Raw genomic sequence first — 20,976 nt, forward strand, 5'->3', positions numbered from 1 at the left:
AATTTTATTTATCTGTCTCTCCCCCTCTAGACCGTAGGCTCCAGCTCCAAAGCATTTATGTACATATCTGTAATTTTATTTATGTGTCTCTCCCCCTCTAGACCGTAGGCTCCAGTTCCAAAGCACTTATGTACATATCTGTAATTTTATTTATCTGTCTCTCCCCCTCTAGACCGTAGGCTCCAGCTCCAAAGCATTTATGTACATATCTGTAATTTTATTTATCTGTCTCTCCCCCTCTAGACCGTAGGCTCCAGCCCCAAAGCACTTATGTACATATCTGTAATTTTATTTATCTGTCTCTCCCCATCTAGACCATTGGCTCCAGCCCCAAAGCACATATGTACATATCTATAATTGTATTTATCTGTCTCTCCCCCTCTAGACCGTAGGCTCCAGCCTCAAAGCACTTATGTACATATCTGTAATTTTATTTATCTCTCTCTCCCCCTATAGACCATAGACTCCAGCCCCAAAGCACTTATGTACATATCTGTAATTTTATCTGTTTCTCCCCCTCTAGACCGTAGGTTCCAGCCCCAAAAGCACGTATGTACATATCTGTAATTTTATTTATCTGTCTCTCCCCCTCTAGACCGCAGGCTCCAGCCCCAAAGCACTTAGGTACATATCTGTAATTTTATCTGTCTCTCCCTCTCTAGACCATAGGTTCCAGCCCCAAAAGCACTTATGTACATATCTGTAATTTTATTTACCTGTCTCTCCCCCTCTAGACCATAGGCTCCAGCCCCAAAGCACTTATGTACATATCTGTAATTTTATTTATCTGTCTCTCCCCCTCTAGACCGTAGACTCATTGTGGGCAGGGAATGTGTCTGTTTATTTTTGTATTGTACTCTCCCACGTGCTTAGTACAGTGCTCTGCACGCCATCAAGTGCTCAATAAATACGATTGAATGAATGAACTCTACCCCACCTGAAACAGACCTTTTCACTTTTTTATTGTATCTTTTAAGCGCTTACTATGTCCAGCACTGTTCTAAGCGCTCGGGTAGATACAAGCCGATCAGGTTGGACACAGTCTGTGTCCCAAAAAGGGCTCGCTGTGGAGGGTGGGGGAGGACAGGAGGGCTGAAGAGTCAGAGGACAAACAGCCCAGCTGCTCAGAAATCAGATTAACCTTTCGCAGGATTTTCCAGGATGGTCCCTTCTCCACCTCCCTTCAGCTTCACCCCCACTTGCTCCCTTTATTTCTTCCCTTCCCAGCCCCACAGCATTTAATAATAATAATAATATGGGCATTTATTAAGTGCTTACTATGTGCAAAGCACTGTTCGAAGCGCTGGGGAGGTTACCTCACGGTTGCCCCACGGGAGGTTCATGGTCTTAATCCCCATTTGGCAGATGAGGGAACTGAGGCCCAGAGACGTGACTTGCCCAAAGTCACAGAGCTGACAATTGGTGGAGCCGGGATTTGAACCCATGACCTCTGACTCCAAAGCCCATGCTCTTTCCATTGAGCCACGCTGCTTCTCATTTATGTTCAGATCTGTCATTGATTTATTTCTATTAATAATAATAATAATAATAATAATATTGGCATTTGTTAAGCTTTTACTATGTACCAAGCACTGTTCTAAGCACTGGCGGGGGGATACGAGGTAATCAGGTTGTCGCCCGTGGGGCTCACAGACTTTATCCCCATTTTACAGATGAGGCCCAGAGAAGTGAAGTGACTTGCCCAAAGTCACACAGCTGACAATTATTGGTGGAGCCAGGATCTGAACCCATGACCTCTGACTCCAAAGCCCATGCTCTTTCCATTGAGCCACGCTGCTTCTCATTTATGTTCAGATCTGCCATTGATTTATTTCTATTAATAATAATAATATTGGCATTTAAGCGCTTACTATGTACCAAGCACTGTTCTAAGCACTGGCAGGGGGATACAACGCAATCAGGTTGTCGCCTGTGGGGCTCACAGACTTAATCCCCATTTTACAGATGAGGCCCAGAGAAGTGAAGTGACTTGCCCAAAGTCACACCGCTGACAAGTGGCGGAGCCGGGATTAGAACCCATGACCTCTGACTCCCAAGCCCGGGCTCTTTCCACTGGGCCACGCTGCTTGCCCTGCCGCCATGCTACTTCTACTATCAATCGATCAATCAATTGTATTTATTGAGCGCTTACTACGTGCAAAGCACTGGACTGAGCGCTTAGGGGAATACAATACAACAGATTTAGCAAACACGTTCCCTGCCATAGTGGGTTTATTAATGTCTGCCTTCCACTCTAGACTGTTAGCTCATAATAATAATAATGATGGCATTTGTTAAGCACTTACTATGTGCACAGCACTGTTCTAAGCGCTGGGGAGGGATACAAGGTGATTAAGTTGTCCCACGTGGGGCTCACAGTCTTAATCTCCATTTTAATAATAATAATGATGGCATTTGTTAAGCACTTACTATGTGCACAGCACTGTTCTAAGCGCTGGGGAGGGATACAAGGTGATTAAGTTGTCCCACGTGGGGCTCACAGTCTTAATCTCCATTTTAATAATAATAATGATGGCATTTGTTAAGTGCTTACTATGTGCAGAGCACTGTTCTAAGCGCTGGGGGGGGGGATACAAGGTGATTAAGTTGTCCCACGTGGGGCTCACAGTCTTAATCTCCATTTTAATAATAATAATGATGGCATTTGTTAAGTGCTTACTATGTGCAGAGCACTGTTCTAAGCGCTGGGGGGGGGGGATACAAGGTGATTAAGTTGTCCCACGTGGGGCTCACAGTCTTAATCTCCATTTTAATAATAATAATGATGGCATTTGTTAAGCGCTTACTATGTGCCGAGCACTGTTCTAAGCGCTGGGGGGGGGATACAAGGTGATTAAGTTGCCCTACATGGGGCTCACAGTCTTAATCTCCATTTTAATGATAATAATAATAATAATGATGATGGCATTTGTTAAGCGCTTACTATGTGCAGAGCACTGTTCTAAGCGCTGGGGGTGGGGACACAAGGTGATTAAGTTGTTCCACATGGGGCTCACAGTCTTAATCTCCATTTTAATGATAATAATAATAATAATAATGATGATGGCATTTGTTAAGCGCTTACTATGTGCAGAGCACTGTTCTAAGCGCTGGGGAGGGATACAAGGTGATTAAGTTGTCCCACGTGCGGCTCACAGTCTTAATCTCCATTTTAATGATAATAATAATAATAATAATGATGGCATTTGTTAAGCGCTCACTATGTGCAAAGCACTGTTCTAAGCGCTGGGGGGGATACAAGGTGATTAAGTTGTCCCACATGGGGCTCACAGTCTTAATCTCCATTTTAATAATAATAATAATAATGATGGCATTTGTTAAGCGCTTACTATGTGCAGAGCACTGTTCTAAGCGCTGGGGGGGGGGGATACAAGGTGATTAAGTTGTCCCACGTGGGGCTCACAGTCTTAATCTCCATTTTAATGATAATAATAATAATAATGATGGCATTTGTTAAGCGCTTACTATGTGCAGAGCACTGTTCCAAGTGCTGGAGGGAGATACAAGCTCATCGTTGGCAGGGAACTGTCTTGTTTTACTGTTCCACTGTCTTCTCCCAATTCATTCATTCATTCAATCCTATTTATGGAGCACTTACTATGTGCTCAATAATGCTTAGGAGAGTATAATAAGTGCTCGGTGAATATGACCGACTGAAGGACTCCTCTCCAGCCCCGCCGAGGGAAAAGGCCACTTACTTAGCAATGGCTTCATCCCGGTCCCTGATGGCCTTCAGGAGCTGCTCTTTGGGTTCCTTCTCCTCAGACGTCCCTCTGAGCCGGTCTTTCTCCTCTTTCAGAGCGGTCATCTCCACACTCAGCAGAGTCACCTGGTAAAAACACCAGAGCCCATGTTATTGTTGTCGTCTTATACATATTTATTACTCTATTTATTTATTTTACTTGTACATATTCATTCAATCGTATTTACTGAGCGCTTACTGTGTGCAGAGCACTGGACTAAGCGCTTGGGAGGTCCAAGTCGGCCACAGACAGAGACGGTCCCGACCCGACGACGGGCTCGCAGACTACAAGGGGGAGGCAGACGACAAAACGAAACAGGTGGACGGGTGTCAAAATCGTCAGAACAAATAGAATTGAAGCTCTATGCACATCATTAACAAAATAAATAGAATAGAAAATATGGACAGGTAAAATAGAGTAATAAAGCTGTACAAATATATATACAAGTACTGTGGGGCGGGGAAGGAGGTAGGGCGGGGGGAATGGGGAGGTGGAGTTTACATTAGTATACTATATAATTACTTCTCAGCCTCTCCTTATTATTATTATTATTATTAATTGCCGTCAAGTGGTTTCTGATTCATAGCGACTCCATGGATATACTTTCTCCAGAACGTCTCTTCCTCCCCTCCCCATCGCTCCCCCATCTCTGCCCTACCCCCTTCCCCTAGCACTTGTATATATTTGTACATACTTATTATTTTATTTTACTTGTACATATTTACTACTCTATTTTATTAGTGATGTGCACAAAGCTATAATTCTGTTTATTCTGACGGTTTTGACACCTGTCTACTTGCTTTGTTTTCTGTCTCCCCCTCTACACTGTGAGCCCGCTGTTGGGTAGGGACCGTCTCTATCTGTTGCCAACTTGTACTTCCCAAGCGTTTTGTACAGTGCTCTGCACACATCATCAATCGTATTTATTGAGCGCTTACTATGTGCAGAGCACTGTACTAAGCGCTTGGGAAGTACAAACTGGCAACATATAGAGACAGTTCCTACCCAACAGTGGGCTCACAGTCTAAAAGGGGGAGACAGAGAACAAAACCAAACGTACTAACAAAATAAAATAAATAGAATAGATATGTACAGGTTAAATAAATAGAGTAATAAATATGTACAAATATATATACACATATACAGGTGCTGTGGGGAAGGGAAGGAGGTAAGATGGGGGGGATGGAGAGGGGGACGAGGGGGAGAGGAAGGAAGGGGCTCAGTCTGGGGGAAGGGGCTCACACAGTAAGCGCTCAATAAATACGATTGATTGGATTGATTGATTGATTATGCCGTCGAGTCGTGCCCGACCCACAGCGACGTCACGGACCCATCTCTCCCGGGACGCCCCACTGCCATCCGCAGTCGTTCCGGTAGTGGATCCAGGGGGTTTTCTTGGGAAGAATCCGGAATCGCCTCCTTCCGCGCAGTCAACTTGTGTCCGCCCTCGACTCTCCCCCGGGCCGCTGCTGCCCAGCATGGGGGAGTTTGTAGCAGATGGCCTGCCACTCGCTAGCCACTGGCCTGACTCTCCATCCCAAAATCGAGACTGTGAGCCCGTCGTTGGGTAGGGACCGTCTCTATATGTTGCCAACTGGGCTTCCCAAGCGCTTAGTACAGTGCTCTGCACACAGTAAGCGCTCAGTAAATACGATTGAATGAATGAATGAATGGAAACTCTCCAGGTGTGAGGTAACTGAAAGCCCACGAGGACACCCTAATTCGGTCTGGCAGCCCTTCAACCCTTATAATTATATTTCTAAACACTTATTATATGCCAGGCACAGTTCTAAGCGCTGGGGTAGATACAAGCTGGTAAGAGTCGGACCCAATCCCTGTCCCACATGGGGCTCGCGGTCTTAATCAATCAATCAATCAATCAATCGTATTTATTGAGCACTTACTGTGTGCAGAGCACTGTACTAAGTGCTTGGGAAGTCCAAGTTGGGAACATATAGAGACGGTCCCTACCCAACAGCGGGCTCACAGTCTAGAAGGGGGAGACAGAGAACAAAACCAAACATACTAACAAAATAAAATAAATAGAATAGATATGTACAAGATAAATAGAGTAATAAATATGTACAAACATATATACATATATGCATGGATATTTTAGGGAAGCAGCGTGGCTCAGTGGAAAGAGCCCGAGCTTTGGAGTCAGAGGTCAGGGGTTCAAATCCTGGCTCCGCCAATTGTCAGCTGTGTGACTTTGGGCAAGTCTGATGGTATTGATCCCTGTCTACTTGTTTTGTTTTGTTGTCTGTCTCCCCCCTACTAGGCTGTGAGTTCGTTGTTGGGTATGTTGCCAACTTGTACTTCCCAGGCGCTTGGTACAGTGCTCTGCACACAGTAAGTGCTCAATAAATACGATTGATTGATTGATTGGGTAGGGACCGTCTCTATATGTTGCCCACTTGTACTTCCCTAGCGCTTAGTACAGTGCTCTGCACACAGTAAGCGCTCAATAAATACGATTGAGTGAATGAATGAATGTATAATTTACTTATTAATGTATATTAATGTCTGTCTCCCCCTCTGGACTGTGAGCTCATTGTGGATAGGGAATGTGTTTTATTCTATTTATTTTATTTTGTTAATATGTTTTATTTTGTTGTCTGTCTCCCCCTTCTAGACTGCGAGCCCGCTGTTGGGTAGGGACCGTCTCTATATGTTGCCAACTTGGACTTCCCAAGCGCTTAGTCCAGTGCTCTGCACACAGTAAGCGCTCAATAAATACGATTGAATGAATGAATGAATGAAAGTCACTTCACTTCTCTGTGCCTCAGTTCCCTCATCTGTAAAATGGGGATTAAGACTGTGAGCCCCCCGTGGGACAACCTGCTCACCTTGTAACCTCCCCAGCGCTTAGAACAGTGCGTTGCACATAGTAAGCGCTTAATAAATGCCGTCATTATTATTAATCCCCATTTTACAGATGAGGGAACTGAAGCCCAGAGGAGCGAAGAGACTTGAACCTCGAAGCCAAAAGACAAGAAGCAGCTTGGCGTAGTGGATGGGGCCGGGCCTGGGAATCCGAAGGGTTCCAATCCCAGCTCCGCTGCTTGCCCGCTGTGTGACCTCAGGCAAATCACTTCACTTCTCTGGGCCTCAGTGTTCCGTCATCTAGAAAACGGGGATTAAGACCGGGAGCCCAGTGTGGGACGGACTGTGTCCGACATGATTACCTTCTATCTATTCCAGCACTTAGGACATTGCCTGGCACATACTAAGGCCCTGCTGAGAGCTCACCTCCTCCAGGAGGCCTTCCCAGACTGAGCCCCTTCCTTCCTCTCCCCCTCGCCCCCCTCTTCATCTCCCCATCTTACCTCCTTCCCTTCCCCACAGCACCTGTATATATGTACATATGTTTGTACATATTTATTACTCTATTTATTTATTTATTTATTTTACTTGTACATATCTATTCTATTTATTTTATTTTGTTAGTATGTTTGGTTTTGTTCTCTGTCTCCCCCTTTTAGACTGTGAGCCCACTGTTGGGTAGGGACTGTCTCTATATGTTGCCAATTTGTACTTCCCAAGCGCTTAGTACAGTGCTCTGCACATAGTAAGCGCTCAGTAAATACAATTGATGATGATGATGATGATGAAGCGCTTAATCACCAAAATGACTTTATTATTATGAGAAAGATCATCATCATCAATCATATTTATTGAGCGCTTACTGTGTGCAGAGCACTGTACTAAGTGCTTGGGAAGTACAAGTTGGCAACATCTAGAGACAGTCCCTACCCAACAGTGGGCTCACAGTCTAGAAGGGGGAGACAGAGAGCAAAACCAAACATATTAACAAAATAAAATAAATAGAATAGATATGTACAGGTAAAATAAATAAATAGAGTAATAAATGTGTACAAACATATATACATATATACAGGTGCTGTGGGGAAGGGAAGGAGGTAAGATGGGGGGATGGAGAGGGGGAGGAGGGGGAGAGGAAGGTGAGTTCAGGGCTAGGGAGAGAGGTCTCGTGGCTTGGAGAATGAGTCCGTCACGGCAGGTGGAGGGTCCCACCGTCCAGTCCCTCAAAGGGAAAGGAGGGGCCACGGCTCGCTCTTGTCCCTGTCCCCAGGACCCCCGCAAAAATGGCCTTCTGGTCCTCCCTATTTGCGCTGAGGCTAAAGGGGCCAGATGGGATTTCTGGCGCTATGAGATCCCCTGCGCTAGGACTTTCACTCATTCATTCATTCATTCATTCATTCACTCGTATTTATTGAGCGCTTACTGTGTGCAGAGCACTGTACAAGTTGCCATCATATAGAGACGGTCCCTACCCAACAACGGGCTCACAGTCTAGAACGGGGAGACGGACAACAAAACAAAATATATTAAAAAAATAAAATGAACAGAATAGTAAATATGTACAAATAAAATAAATAGAGTAATAAATCTGTACAAACACCTATACAGGTGCTGTGGGGAGGGGAAGGAGGTAGGGCGGGGGGGATGGGGAGCGGGGAGAAGAAGGAGGGGGCTAGATAGAGCCAGGGGCTCTATCTAACAAATGTTGACTGTTGTGTCTGGGGTTTGGGATGGTGATGACTGTGGGATTTTGGGGTGGGCCTTCCCTACTTTACTCTCAGTTGGGCCTACTGTTAATAATAATAATAATGATGGCATTCATTCATTCATTCAATCGTATTTATTGAGCGCTTACTGTGTGCAGAGCGCTGTACTAAGCGCTTGGGAAGTACAAGTTGACAACATATAGAGACGGTCCCTACCCAACAGTGGGCTCACAGTCTAGAAGGGGGAGACACAAAACAAAACATATTAACAAAATAAAATAAATATGTACAAATAAAATAGAGTAATAAATACACACAAATATATATACATTTACACAGGTGCTGTGGGGAGGGGAAGGAGGTAAGGGGGGGATTCATTCAATCGTATTTACTGAGCGCCCACTGTGTGCAGAGCACCGCACCAAGCGCTTGGGAAGCACAACTTGAGCGCTTACTATGAGCAGAGCACTGTTCTAAGCACTGGGGAGGTTACAAGGTGATCAGGTTGTCCCACAGGGGCCTCACGGTCTTAATCCCCATTTTACAGTTGAGGTAACTGAGGCCCAGAGAAGTGAAGTGAAAATGTTGACTGTTGTGTCCGGGGTTTGGGACGGTGATGACTGTGGGATTTTGGGGTGGGCCTTCCCTACTTTACTCTCAGTTGGGCCTACTGTTAATAATAATAATAATAATGATGATGGCATTTATTGAGCGCTTACTATGAGCAAAGCACTGTTCTAAGCACTGGGGAGGTTACAAGGTGATCAGGTTGTCCCGCCGGGGGCTCACGGTCTTAATCCCCATTTTACAGTTGAGGTAACTGAGGCCCAGAGAAGTGAAGTGAAAATGTTGACTGTTGTGTCCGGGGTTTGGGACGGTGATGACTGTGGGATTTTGGGGTGGGCCTTCCCTACTTTACTCTCAGTTGGGCCTACTGTTAATAATAATAATAATAATGATGATGGCATTTATTGAGCGCTTACTATGAGCAAAGCACTGTTCTAAGCACTGGGGAGGTTACAAGGTGATCAGGTTGTCCCGCCGGGGGCTCACAGTCTTAATCCCCATTTTACAGATGAGGTAACTGAGGCCCAGAGAAGTGAAGTGAAAATGTTGACTGTTGTGTCCAGGGATTGGGACAGTGATGACTGTGGGATTTTGGGGTGGGCCTTCCCTACTTTACTCTCAGTTGGACCCACTTTTAATAATAATAATAACAATAATGATGGCATTTATTGAATGCTTACTATGTGCAAAGCACTGTTCTAAGCACTGGGGAGGTTACAAGGTGATCAGGTTGTCCCACAGGGGCCTCACGGTCTTAATCCCCATTTTACAGTTGAGGTAACTGAGGCCCAGAGAAGTGAAGTGACTTGCCCAAAGTCTCACAGCTGACAACTGGCAGACCCGGAATTTGAACCCATGACCTCTGACTCCAAAGCCCGGGCTCCTTCCACTGAGCCACGCTGCTTCTCCTGTTGTCCGGTGGGTGTTCAATAAATGCTGCTACTACTATTACTACTTCTATGAGGCACAGCATGGCCTAGTAGATAGAGCCCCGCCTGGGAGCCAGAAGGTCATGGGTTCTAATCCTGACTCCGCCACTTGTCTGCTCTGTGACTTTGGTCAAGTCGCTTCACTTCTCTGGGCCTCAGTTCCCTCATCTGTAAAATGGGGATTAAGACTGCGAGCCCCATGTGGGACGGGGACGGTGTCCAACCTATCTTGTATCTACACCAGTTCTTAGAACAGTGCCTGGCATAGAGTAAACATTTAACAAATACCATAATTATTATTACTATCATTATTATTGCTATTACTGCTGCTGCTACAACAGACAAGCAGCGTGGCTCAGTGAAAAGAACACAGGCTCTGGAGTCAGAGGTCGTGCGTTCAAATCCCGGCTCCGCCACTTGTCAGCTGTGTGACCTTGGGCAAGTCGCAACATCTCTGTGCCTCAGTTACCTCATCTGTAAAATGGGGATTAAGACAGCCCCCCCGTGGGACAACCTGATCACCTGGTAATCACCCCAGTGCTTAGAACAGTGCTTTGCACATAGTAAGCTCTTAATAAATGCCATTATTATTATACTACTACCATCCCTGGGTTTTTTCTCACAGCTCAGCCCTCAGGATCCCTTTCCCCTCATCGCTGGACGGAGCACAGATGACAATATGTCAGGGGTGTGCCGTCGACCTCTCGCCCACTTCCTGCCTCTATCCTGGAATGCCCTCCCTCCTCATATAATAATAATAATAATAATAATAACGGCATTTATTAAGCGCTTACTATGTGCAAAGCACTGTTCTAAGCGCTGGGAAGGTTACAAGGTGATCAAGGCTGTCCCATGTGGGGCTCACAGTCTTAATCCCCGTTTTACAGATGAGGGAACCGAGGCCCAGAGAAGTGACTCACCCAAAGTCACACAGCTGATAATTGGAGGGGCCGGGATTTGAACCCATGACCTCTGACTCCAGAGCCCGGGCTCTTTTCCACTGAGCCAAGCTGCTTCTCTAAGATAAGTCTACCTGACTGACAGTTACTCCCCACTATTCAAAGCCTTTCTGAGGGCCCATCTCCCCCAGGAAGCCTTTCCTCTTCTCCCACTCCCTTCTGTGTCACCTTGACTTGCCCCCTTTATTCATCCCTCCTCACTTAGGTCCACATCGGTCATTTTATTTATTTATATTTACATCTGCCTCCCCGTCTAGACAGAAAGCTCACTGTGGGCAGGGCACGTGTCTGTTACACTGTATTCTCCAAAGTGCTTAGTACAGTGCTCTGCTTTGTGCACAGTAAGCGCTCAATAAATGCAACTGAAGGAATGAATGAGTAGACACTGCCCACAACGAGCTTACAGTCTAGAGGGAGCTGGAGTCTGTATCCCCTAAGCACTTAGTGCTTTGCACGTAGTAAGCACTTAAATGCCATTATTATTATTAAGTTCCCGCAGCACTTTTGTGCCCATTTTTAGTTTTGGTTGCTTCTTACCTATAATTCATTCTAACGTCTATGTCCCCCCGCTGGATTGTAAGCTCTTTGAGGGCAGGTATGTCCTTATTCTACTTTTACAAACGCTAGTACAGTGCTCTGCACAGAGTAAGCACTCAATAAGTGCCATTGATTGACTGGCAGATTACTGACGTGACAGCATTTAGGAAACATAAAAAGCGATTAAAATAAAAAGCAGCTCCCGGGAGACAGTTTTTTCCCCTAATCAGCTTCCTACACTTCCAGCTGTGAAACACTTTCCCTGGGCAGGGCTGGTCAGCAGTTCTGGAAAATTTTCCCAGTATTCCAGAAGCTTCTCATCTTTTTTTTTTTTTTTTAAAGGTATTTGTTACGTGCTTACTGTGTGCCAGGCACTATATTAAGCACTGTAGAAGCTAATAGTAATTGCGGTATTTGTTAAGCGCTTACTATGTGCCAGGCACTGTGCTAAGCACTGGGGCAGAGACAAACAAATCAGGTTGGATACGGTCCCTGTCCCACATGGGGCTCACAGTCTCTGAGGTCACTGAGGCAAAGTGAAGTGACTTGTCCAGGGTCACACAGCAGACAAGTGGCAGAGCACGGATTAGAGCCCATGAGCTTCTGACCCAAGCTCATGCCACCCCACCATGCTGCGTACGATGAATTCTATCAGAAGTTGCGCTAGTTGCATCTAACTGGCTTCTTACTAAACGTACCAGTCAAGATAACCCATGCTAACATCTTTTCCCACAATTACCCTTCACCGGCTAGGAGGAACATCGATTTCTTAATTTTAGGCAGATTACCCATTTCTCTCCCAAATTACCGTTCACTGGATGAACGCCATTTTCGTTTACCAGGTAGAAGAAAATGTAAGATTCCCATTACTTTTAAAAAAAATTCTCAGCCCCCGGCGCCCTTTCCTGAAGCTATTAATAATAATAATAATTATGGGACACGGGACAACCTGATTACCTTGTATCTTCTCCGCTCCTTGGAACCGTGCTTGGCACACAGTACGCGCTTAACAAATATCATCATTATTATTCTCTGGGCCTCGGTTACCTCATCTTTGAAAAAGGGGGATTAAGAGTGTTTATTTATTTATTTATTTAACTTGTACATATCTATTCTATTTATTTTATTTTGTTAGTATGTTTGGTTTTGTTCTCTGTCTCCCCCTTTTAGACTGTGAGCCCACTGTTGGGTAGGGACTGTCTCTATATGTTGCCAACTTGTACTTCCCAAGCGCTTAGTACGGTGCTCTGCACACAGTAAGAGCTCAATAAATACGATTGATGATGATGATGATGATGAAGAGTGTGAGCCCCAAGTGGGACAGGGACTGTGTCCAATCTGATTAACTTGTATCTACCCCAATGCTTAGAACGGTGCTTGGCTCAGAGCAAGCGTTTAACCAGTACCATAGTTTTTATTTCCTCCATGTGGCCATGAAGCATTGTGGCCTAGTAGAAAGAGCCCAGGCATCAGAGGACCTGGGTTCTAATCCCAGTTCAGCCACTTGACTGCTGTTTGGACCTTGGGCAGGTCGCTTCACTTCTTTGGGCCTCGGTTTCCTCAACTGCAAAATGGGGATTCAATCCTCCTCCCTCTAACTTAGGCTGTGAGCCCCATGTGGGACAGGGTTGTGTCCAATCTGATTAGCCTGCATCACTCAATCGTATTTATTGAGCGCTTACTGTGTGCAGAGCACTGTACTAAGCGCTTGGGAAGTACAAGTTGGCAACATATAGAGGCAGTTCCTACCCAACAGTGGGCTCACAGTCTAGAAGACTGCATCTACCCCAGTGCTCAGTACAGTACCTGGAACATAGTAAGCGCTTAACAAGTACAATTAAAAAAAAAAATGGGCAAAGAACTTTGTTCTCTGGCCACCTTGGCATCCCGGTGTGAGGAATGGAATGATCTGACCAGCCAGGCGGGGATTTATCGAGAGCCCAAACGGTGGATGGGATGAAACGACCTGCCCGCTTCTCTTCGTCTCGCACCCGGGGCCGAGAAGGGCGTTTCGCCCGAGTGTCGCTGAGAAGGAAGAGTGGAAGCCTGCGGTCTCCGGACGGCCCACCTCCCGAAAAGCTGACTAGCCGCTCACCTCACTGTGAAGTCGCTGCAGCTCTTCTAGGCTCTGCCTCAGTTTCCCCCTTTCTCCCTCCATCAGCTCCCTCAGGGCTCTTGAGTCCTCACTGGTCTGTCTAATCTGGTCTTCTAAGGCATCATCGTCGATTCTCCGGGAGCTCTGGCGACAAAAGAGGGAGGGAGAGAGAGAAGACAGTGAGAGCAATCAATCAATCAATCAATCGTATTTATTGAGCGCTGTGTGCAGAGCACTGTACTAAGCGCTTGGGAAGTACAAGTTGGCAACATATAGAGACAGTCCCTCACCAACAGTGGGCTCATGGAAGGGAGGCGCTTAGTGAGGGACAGGGTGAGAGCCAGAGAGACAGCGGGAGCCAGCCAGAGTGTGAGGGAGAGAGTGAGAGCGTGAGCACAAGGGAGGACATGAGGAAGAGCGTGATGTTGGACGCGAGGGCGAGAGTGGAAGTAAGAGAACGAGGGAGAGAGAGGCAGAGGGAGGGGGAATGAGGAAAAAGTCCTCTTGCTTGGTTTTTATTTATCTTCTTTATTTATGCGTGTCACCACAAAGCACCCCAAGTTCCCCCAAATCCCCCGATGCCCTTGTCTCATCCGGCCGGGCCCAAATCCTCAGCGGGAGGGAGGAGGAAACGCAAAGACAAACGAAGGATGGAGGAGACCAGGCGGGGGGAAGGAAGTGGAGTGAGCTCTCCAGCGGCCTCGGCCACCCACGGACCAGAGAGGTCAGAGGGGCCCCGATCTGCTGCACAGGAAGCCTCCAGAAGCAGACGCCTCACCCTCCCTCACGCCGGGGCGCCCACAGTTGCAGAGAAGCCGACCGGCGTCCCGAGAGGACGGCGAGGAACCGGGAGGGAGGTTGCCTCAAACCTGGGGGGTGGGATGCTGAGGAGGAAGAAGGGAAGGTCCTGGCCGTGGACCCAGAAAAGGTGTTAAGGCTCGTGGGGTGAAGAGGAGCAATCTCTGGGAGAGAGAGATTAATCAGGGGCTCGATTTTTAATAATAATAATGATGATGGCATTTATTAAGCGCTTACTAATACTACTACTAATAATAATGATGGTATTTGTTAAGCGCTTACTATGTGCAAAGCACTGTTCTAATCGCTGGGGGGATACAAGGTGATCAGGTTGTCCCGGGGGGGGGGGGGCTCACAATCTTAATCCCCATTTTACAGACGAGGGAACTGAGGCACAGAGAAGTTAAGTGACTTGCCCATAGTCACAGAGCTGACAATTGGCAGAGCCGGGATTTGAACCCATGACCTCTGACTCCAAAGCCCAGGCCCTTTCTATGTGCCAAGCACTGTTCTAAGCGCTGGGGTGCAGGGGGGATACAAGGTGATCAGGTTGTCCCACATGGGGCTCACGGTCTTCATCCCCATTTTCCAGCTGAGGGAACTGAAAAATGTGCAAAGCACTGTTCTAACCACCCCTTCCCCTCCCCACAGCACCTGTATATATGTATATATGTCTGTACGTATTTATTACTCTATTTACTTATTTATTTGTATATATGTATATATGTTTGTACATATTTTTTTACTCTATTTACTTATTTTATTTGTACATATCTATTCTATTTATTTTATTTTGTTAGTATGTTTGGTTTTGTTCTCTGTCTCCCCCTTTTAGACTGTGAGCCCACTGTTGGGTAGGGAATGTCTCCATATGTTGCCAATTTGTACTTCCCAAGCGCTTAGTACAGTGCTCTGCACATAGTAAGCGCTCAATAAATACGATTGGTGATGATGATGATGATGACGACTGAGTGAATGAATGAATGAAGCACTGGGGAGGTTACAAGGTGATCAGGTTGTCCCCCGAGGGGCTCACAGTCTTCATCCCCATTTGACAGATGAGGTAACTGAGGCTCAGACAAGTGATTTGCCCAAAGTCACACAGCTGACAATTGGCAGAGCCGGGATTTGAACCCATGACCTCTGACTCCAAAGCCCAGGCTCTTGCCACTGAGTCACGCTGCTTCTCTAAGAAGGTTTTTCTAAGAAGGCGACGGAAAGTGATCCTTGGAAAGACCCAGCAGAGAAGCAGCTTTTTTTTCAGTATTTGTTAAGCGCTTACTATGTGCCAAGCACTGTTCTAAGCACTGGGCCTAGTGGCAAGACCCCGGGCTTGGGAGGCAGAGGACGTGGGTTCTAATCCCGGCTCCGCCACTTGTCTGTTGTGTGACCTTGAGCAAGCCACTTTTAACTTCTCTGTGTCTCAGTCCCCTCATCTGGAAAATGGGGATGAAGACAGAGCCCCACGTGGGACAACCTGATTACCTTGTATTTACTCCAGTGCTTAAAACAGTGCTTGGCACCTAATAAGCGCTTAACAAATACCATTATTATTATTATTATTATTATTATTATTATTATTATTATTATTATTAAGGGGAAATGGGAGGGAGGGGAGAGAGTGTCACTTTCCGGTGACTTCTCGCTGTCACCCGACTTCCCCTCCAATTCCATCCATCACCTTCTTCCTGAAACTGGTTCTTCTATATTCTGGGCTCCTTCAGTACTTCCACAACTTTTTCCTCACCAGTCCCTCTTTCCGCTCTGCTACATCCTGGGGTTCTCCCAGTGCAGGCAGGGCTGTGCTCCTCCAATATTTCTGTCGGACCTTTCCCGGGATTTCCTCTGAGCCTTCCAACTTCCCAGGCTTTACTCTCTGTGGGCCTCCCTACTTCTTCCCATGCTTCCCATCAGGGAACTAATATATATGTATATATGTTTGTACATATTTTTTTACTCTATTTATTTTATTTGTACATATCTATTCTATTGATTTTATTTTGTTAGTATGTTTGGTTTTGTTCTCTGTCTCCCCCTTTTAGACTGTGAGCCCGCTGTTGGGTAGGGACTGTCTCTATATGTTGCCAATTTGTACTTCCCAAGCGCTTAGTATGGTGCTCTGCACATAGTGAGCGCTCAATAAATACGATTGATGATGATGATGATAATAATAATAATATTTGTGGTATTTGTTAAGTGCTTGCTACGTGCCAAGCACCGTACTAAGCGCCGGGGCGGATACGAGCAAATTGGGTTGGACACAGTCGCCGTACCATCCGGGGCTCCCAGTCTCCATCCCCATTTTACAGATGAGGTAACTGAAGCACAGAGGAAAAAAAAAATAATGGCATTTATTAAGCGCTTACATCATGGCTATGTACATCAGAGATACGGGGCTGGTCGATGGCGAAGGAGAAGAGGATGGGAGAGAACAGTGCTTTGCACATAGTAAGCGCTTAATAAATACCATTATTATTATTATTATTATTATTATTATTATGGAGATGGGTCTTCAGTACGGCTATGGGGGAGGTGGAGTAATCGTCTGTCAGATAAGAAAAAGGAGGGAGCTCCAGGCCAGAGGCAGGATGTCTATCTTGAGATAGACGAGATTGAGGTACAGCGAGTAATAATAATAATGATAATAATAATAATAATAATAATAGTGAGGGCATTTATTAAGTGCTTACTATGTGCATAACACTGTTCTGACTGCTGGGGAGGTTACAAGGTGATCAGGTTGTCCCAAGGGGGGCTCACAGTCTTCATCCCCATTTGACAGATGAGGTCACTGAAGCACAAAGAAGTGAAGTGACTTGCCTAAGGTCACACGGCAGACAAGTGGCGGAGCCGGGATTAGAACCCATGACCTTCTGACTTCTTGGCCTGTGCTCTATCCATCATATTTATTGAGCACTTGTGCGCAGAGCACTGTACTGGTAATCTACGGCATTTATGGTAGAGAAGCAGCGTGGCTCAGTGGCAAGAGCCCGGGCTTTGGAGTCAGAGGTCGTGGGTTCGCATCCCGGCTCCGCCACTTGTCAGCTGGGTGACTTCGGGCAAGTCACTTCACTGGGCCTCGGTGACCTCATCTGGAAAACGGGGATGAAGACTGCGAGCCCCCCGTGGGACGACCTGATGACCTTGTATTTACCCCAGTGCTCGGAACAGTGCTTGGCACGTAGAAGCGCTTAACGAATACCGTTGTTATTATTATTATGAGGGTTGGCATGAACCGGCTGAGGGGGACCCCAATCCTCCGCCGGGCCTCCCTCCATCTAGGGTGCCAACCCCCAAACGCACGGCCCGGCGGACCGAGGGAAACGGCTGCTCGGAAGCGGGCGCCTGAGGGGCGATCCCCCGGGACCCGGCCCCCGGGATCACTGTACCCCGTTCTCTCCCGTCCCGCCGTCGACCCCCGGCCCACGTCCTCCCCCCCGGCCCGGAATGCCCTCCCTCCGCACATCTTCCTCCCTTCAAAGCCCTCCTGAGAGCTCACCTCCTCCAGGAGGCCTTCCCACACTGAGCCCCCTTTTTCCTCTCCTCCCCATCTCCCCCTGCCCTACCTCCTTCTCCTCCCCACAGCACCTGTCTGTCTATATGTTTGTACAGATTTATCACTCTATTTTACTTGTACATATATACTATTCTATTTATTTTGTTAATCATCATCATCATCAATTGTATTTACTGAGCGCTTACTATGTGCAGAGCACTGTACTAAGCGCTTGGGAAGTACAAATTGGCATCACATAGAGACAGTCCCTACCGAACAGTGGGCTCACGGTCTAAAAGGGGGAGACAGAGAACAAAACCAAACATACCAACAAAATAAAATAAACAGGATAGATATGTACAGGTAAAATAAATAAATAAATAAATAGAGTAATAAATATGTACAACCATATATACACATATACAGGTGCTGTGGGGAAGGGAAGGAGGTAGGATGGGGGGATGGAGAGGGGAAGAGGGGGAGAGGAAGGAAAGGGCTCAGTCTGGGAAGGCCTCCTGGAGGAGGTGAGCTCTCAGTGGAGGAGGTGAGCTCTCCTCCTGTTAACATCTGTTAATGATGTCCATCTAGCTTCTATTTAATTCTGACGACTTGACACCTGCCCACGTTTTGTTCTGTCGTCCGTCTCCCCCTTCTAGACTGTGGGCCCGCTGTTGGGCAGGGACCGTCTCAGAGAAGCAGCGTGGCTCAGTGGAAAGGGCCCGGGCTTTGGAGTCAGAGGTCATGGGTTCGAATCCCGGCTCTGCCAATTGTCAGCTGGGTGACTGTGGGCAAGTCGCCTCACTTCTCTGGGCCTCAGTTCCCTCATCTGGAAAATGGGGATTAAGACCTGTGGGCCCCCCGTGGGACAGCCGGATTGCCTTGTAACCTCCCCAGCGCTTAGAACAGTGCTTTGCATATAGTAAGCGCTTAATAGATCATCATCATCAATCGTATTTATTGAGCGCTTACTGTGTGCAGAGCACTGTACTAAGCGCTTGGGAAGTCCAAATTGGCAACACATAGAGACAGTCCCTACCCAACAGTGGGCTCACAGTCTAAAAGATGCCATTATTATTATTATTATTATTCTATGTGGCCAACTTGTACTTCCCAATCGCTTAGTCCGGTGCTCTGCACACGGTAAGCCGTGAATACGACTGAATGACCGAAGCCATGACGAGGGCCCTCTTACCGCGGCCTCTCCCCCGTCCACGACGCTCTGAATCAGCCTCTTCAGCTCGCTGAGCGCGGCGCGCAGGCTGCCGGCCGGCACGTCTTTGGTGGACGAGCTGTCCGAAGACTCGTCCATGGAGGAGTCCGTGGAGACGGCCGAGTCGGCGCTGTCGTTGCCCCGGAGGTGCGAGCAGAGATAACGCACCTGGCAGTAGGCTTCCCACAGCTGCAGCCTCAGCTGTCCCCCACGGAGCGACGGTTTGGGAGAGAAGGTGACCGGATTTTTCAAAACCTTCCTTTTTCCCGGCCCCCGGAGACGCCCCCCGCACCTCAAGCGAGTCCGCCATCCTCCCGGCCTCCGCCGGCCACAGCGTCGGGCCTCCCGGGAGGTCTCGACGGGTCGCGGGGAATGCCGGCCCTTCCCTGGGCTTTCTCCCACGTCTGTATATATGTATATCCTGTATATATGTTTGTACATATTTATTACTCTATTTTATTTGTACATATCTATTCTATTGATTTTATTTTGTTAGTACGTTTGACACATCTATTCTATTTATTTTATTTGTTGTTGGTTTTGTTCTCTGTCTCCCCCTTTTAGACTGTGAGCCCGCTGTTGGGTAGGGACTGGCTCTATATGTTGGCAATTTGGACTTCCCAAGCGCTTAGTACAGTGCTCTGCACATAGTAAGTGCTCAATAAATACGATTGATGATGATGATGAATCAGTTGGCCCGAGCCCAGGTGGTCCAACCTTTCCCACCCTCTACCCCCGGCTGGCCTCCCCTCAGCTCCCACGTGCGTTCCCCATCCAAATGTCCCTCCATTCATTCAATCCTATTTATTGAGCGCTCACTGTGTGCAGAACACAGTAATAATAACAACAATAGCATTTGTTAAGCGCTTACTATGAGCAAAGCCCTGTTTTAAGCGCTGGGGAGGTTGCAAGGCGATGGGGTTGTCCCACGGGGGGCTCACAGTCTTCATCCCCATTTTACAGATGAGGGAACTGAGGCTCAGAGAGGGGAAGTGACCTGCCCAAGGTCACACAGCAGATGTGTGGTGGAGTCGGGATTGGAACCCATGACAATGACGACGATGGCATTTGTTAAGCGCTTACTATGTGCAAAGCACTGTTCTAAGCGCTGGGGAGGTTACAAGGTGATCAGGTTGTCCCACGTGGGGCTCACAGTCTTCATCCCTTGAAGATCCCTTCTTGTCGACTTGTACTTCCCAAGCGCTTAATACAGTGCTCTGCACACAGTAAGTGCTCAATAAATACGACTGATCGATTGATTGATTCATCCCCATTTTACAGATGAGGGAACTGAGGCTCAGAGAGGGGAAGTGACCTGCCTAAGGTCACACAGCAGACTCGTGGTGGAGTCGGGATTGGAACCCACAGCTTGCGACTCCCAAGCCCGGGCTCTTCCCACTGAGCCACGCCGCTGGGCCGGACGGATCCCCCTCGTCCCCGTCTCCATCCCCCCCATCTTACCTCCTTCCCTTCCCCACAGCACCTGTAAATATGGATATATGTTTGTACATATTTATTACTCTATTTATTTATTTTACTTGTACATATCTATTCTATTTATTTTATTTTGTTAGCACGTTTGCTTTTGTTCTCTGTCTCCCCCTTTTAGACTGTGAGCCCCCTGTTGGGTAGGGACTGTCTCTATATGTTGCCAACCTGTACTTCCCAAGCGCTTAGTCCGGTGCTCTGCACATAGTAAGCGCTCAATAAATACGATCGATGATGATGATGATCCCGGCCCGTCCCTCCGAGACCCTGGGGGGGGGGGATGAGCGCTTCCCCGGGAGCTCGGAGGCGTCCAGCGGGTTAGGGGGGGCGGCCCTCACCTGTTCTCGCTCCTGCTCCAGCTCTTCGGCCTCCATGCTCTGCTCGATCTCGGACAGCAGGGAGATGCCGGTGGTGTTGAAGGGCTGGAGGCTCCTCTCTTCGCTGAGCTCGTCCACCTTCCCCTGCAGCTGGCGGTAGGACAGGCGCACTTCCTGCAGCTCCAGGCGACTCTGCTGGAGCTTTCAAAGAGGCAGCGGAGGAAGGAGTGAGAGCCCCCCAAAAGTCTGGTCTCCCGACTCACGTACCAGCAAGGAAAAGTCGC

The 20,976-nt window shown here is 47.4% G+C and overlaps 1 protein-coding gene across 1 annotated transcript in view; it reads right to left on the bottom strand.

Moving 5' to 3' along the window:
- Nucleotides 1-20,976, bottom strand: part of BICDL1 (BICD family like cargo adaptor 1) — a 131,098-nt gene that overhangs the window by 17,672 nt on the left and 92,450 nt on the right. Inside the window, exons 7-10 of the mRNA XM_038762753.1 lie at nucleotides 20,714-20,893; nucleotides 18,870-19,088; nucleotides 13,384-13,527; nucleotides 3,720-3,850 (exon numbers count right to left, since the gene is read on the bottom strand). Coding sequence (XP_038618681.1) covers nucleotides 3,720-3,850; nucleotides 13,384-13,527; nucleotides 18,870-19,088; nucleotides 20,714-20,893 — 674 coding nt within the window. The remainder of the gene's footprint in view (nucleotides 1-3,719; nucleotides 3,851-13,383; nucleotides 13,528-18,869; nucleotides 19,089-20,713; nucleotides 20,894-20,976) is intronic.

Source organism: Tachyglossus aculeatus, chromosome 21 (assembly GCF_015852505.1).
Source record: "Tachyglossus aculeatus isolate mTacAcu1 chromosome 21, mTacAcu1.pri, whole genome shotgun sequence".
NCBI lineage: Eukaryota > Metazoa > Chordata > Mammalia > Monotremata > Tachyglossidae > Tachyglossus > Tachyglossus aculeatus.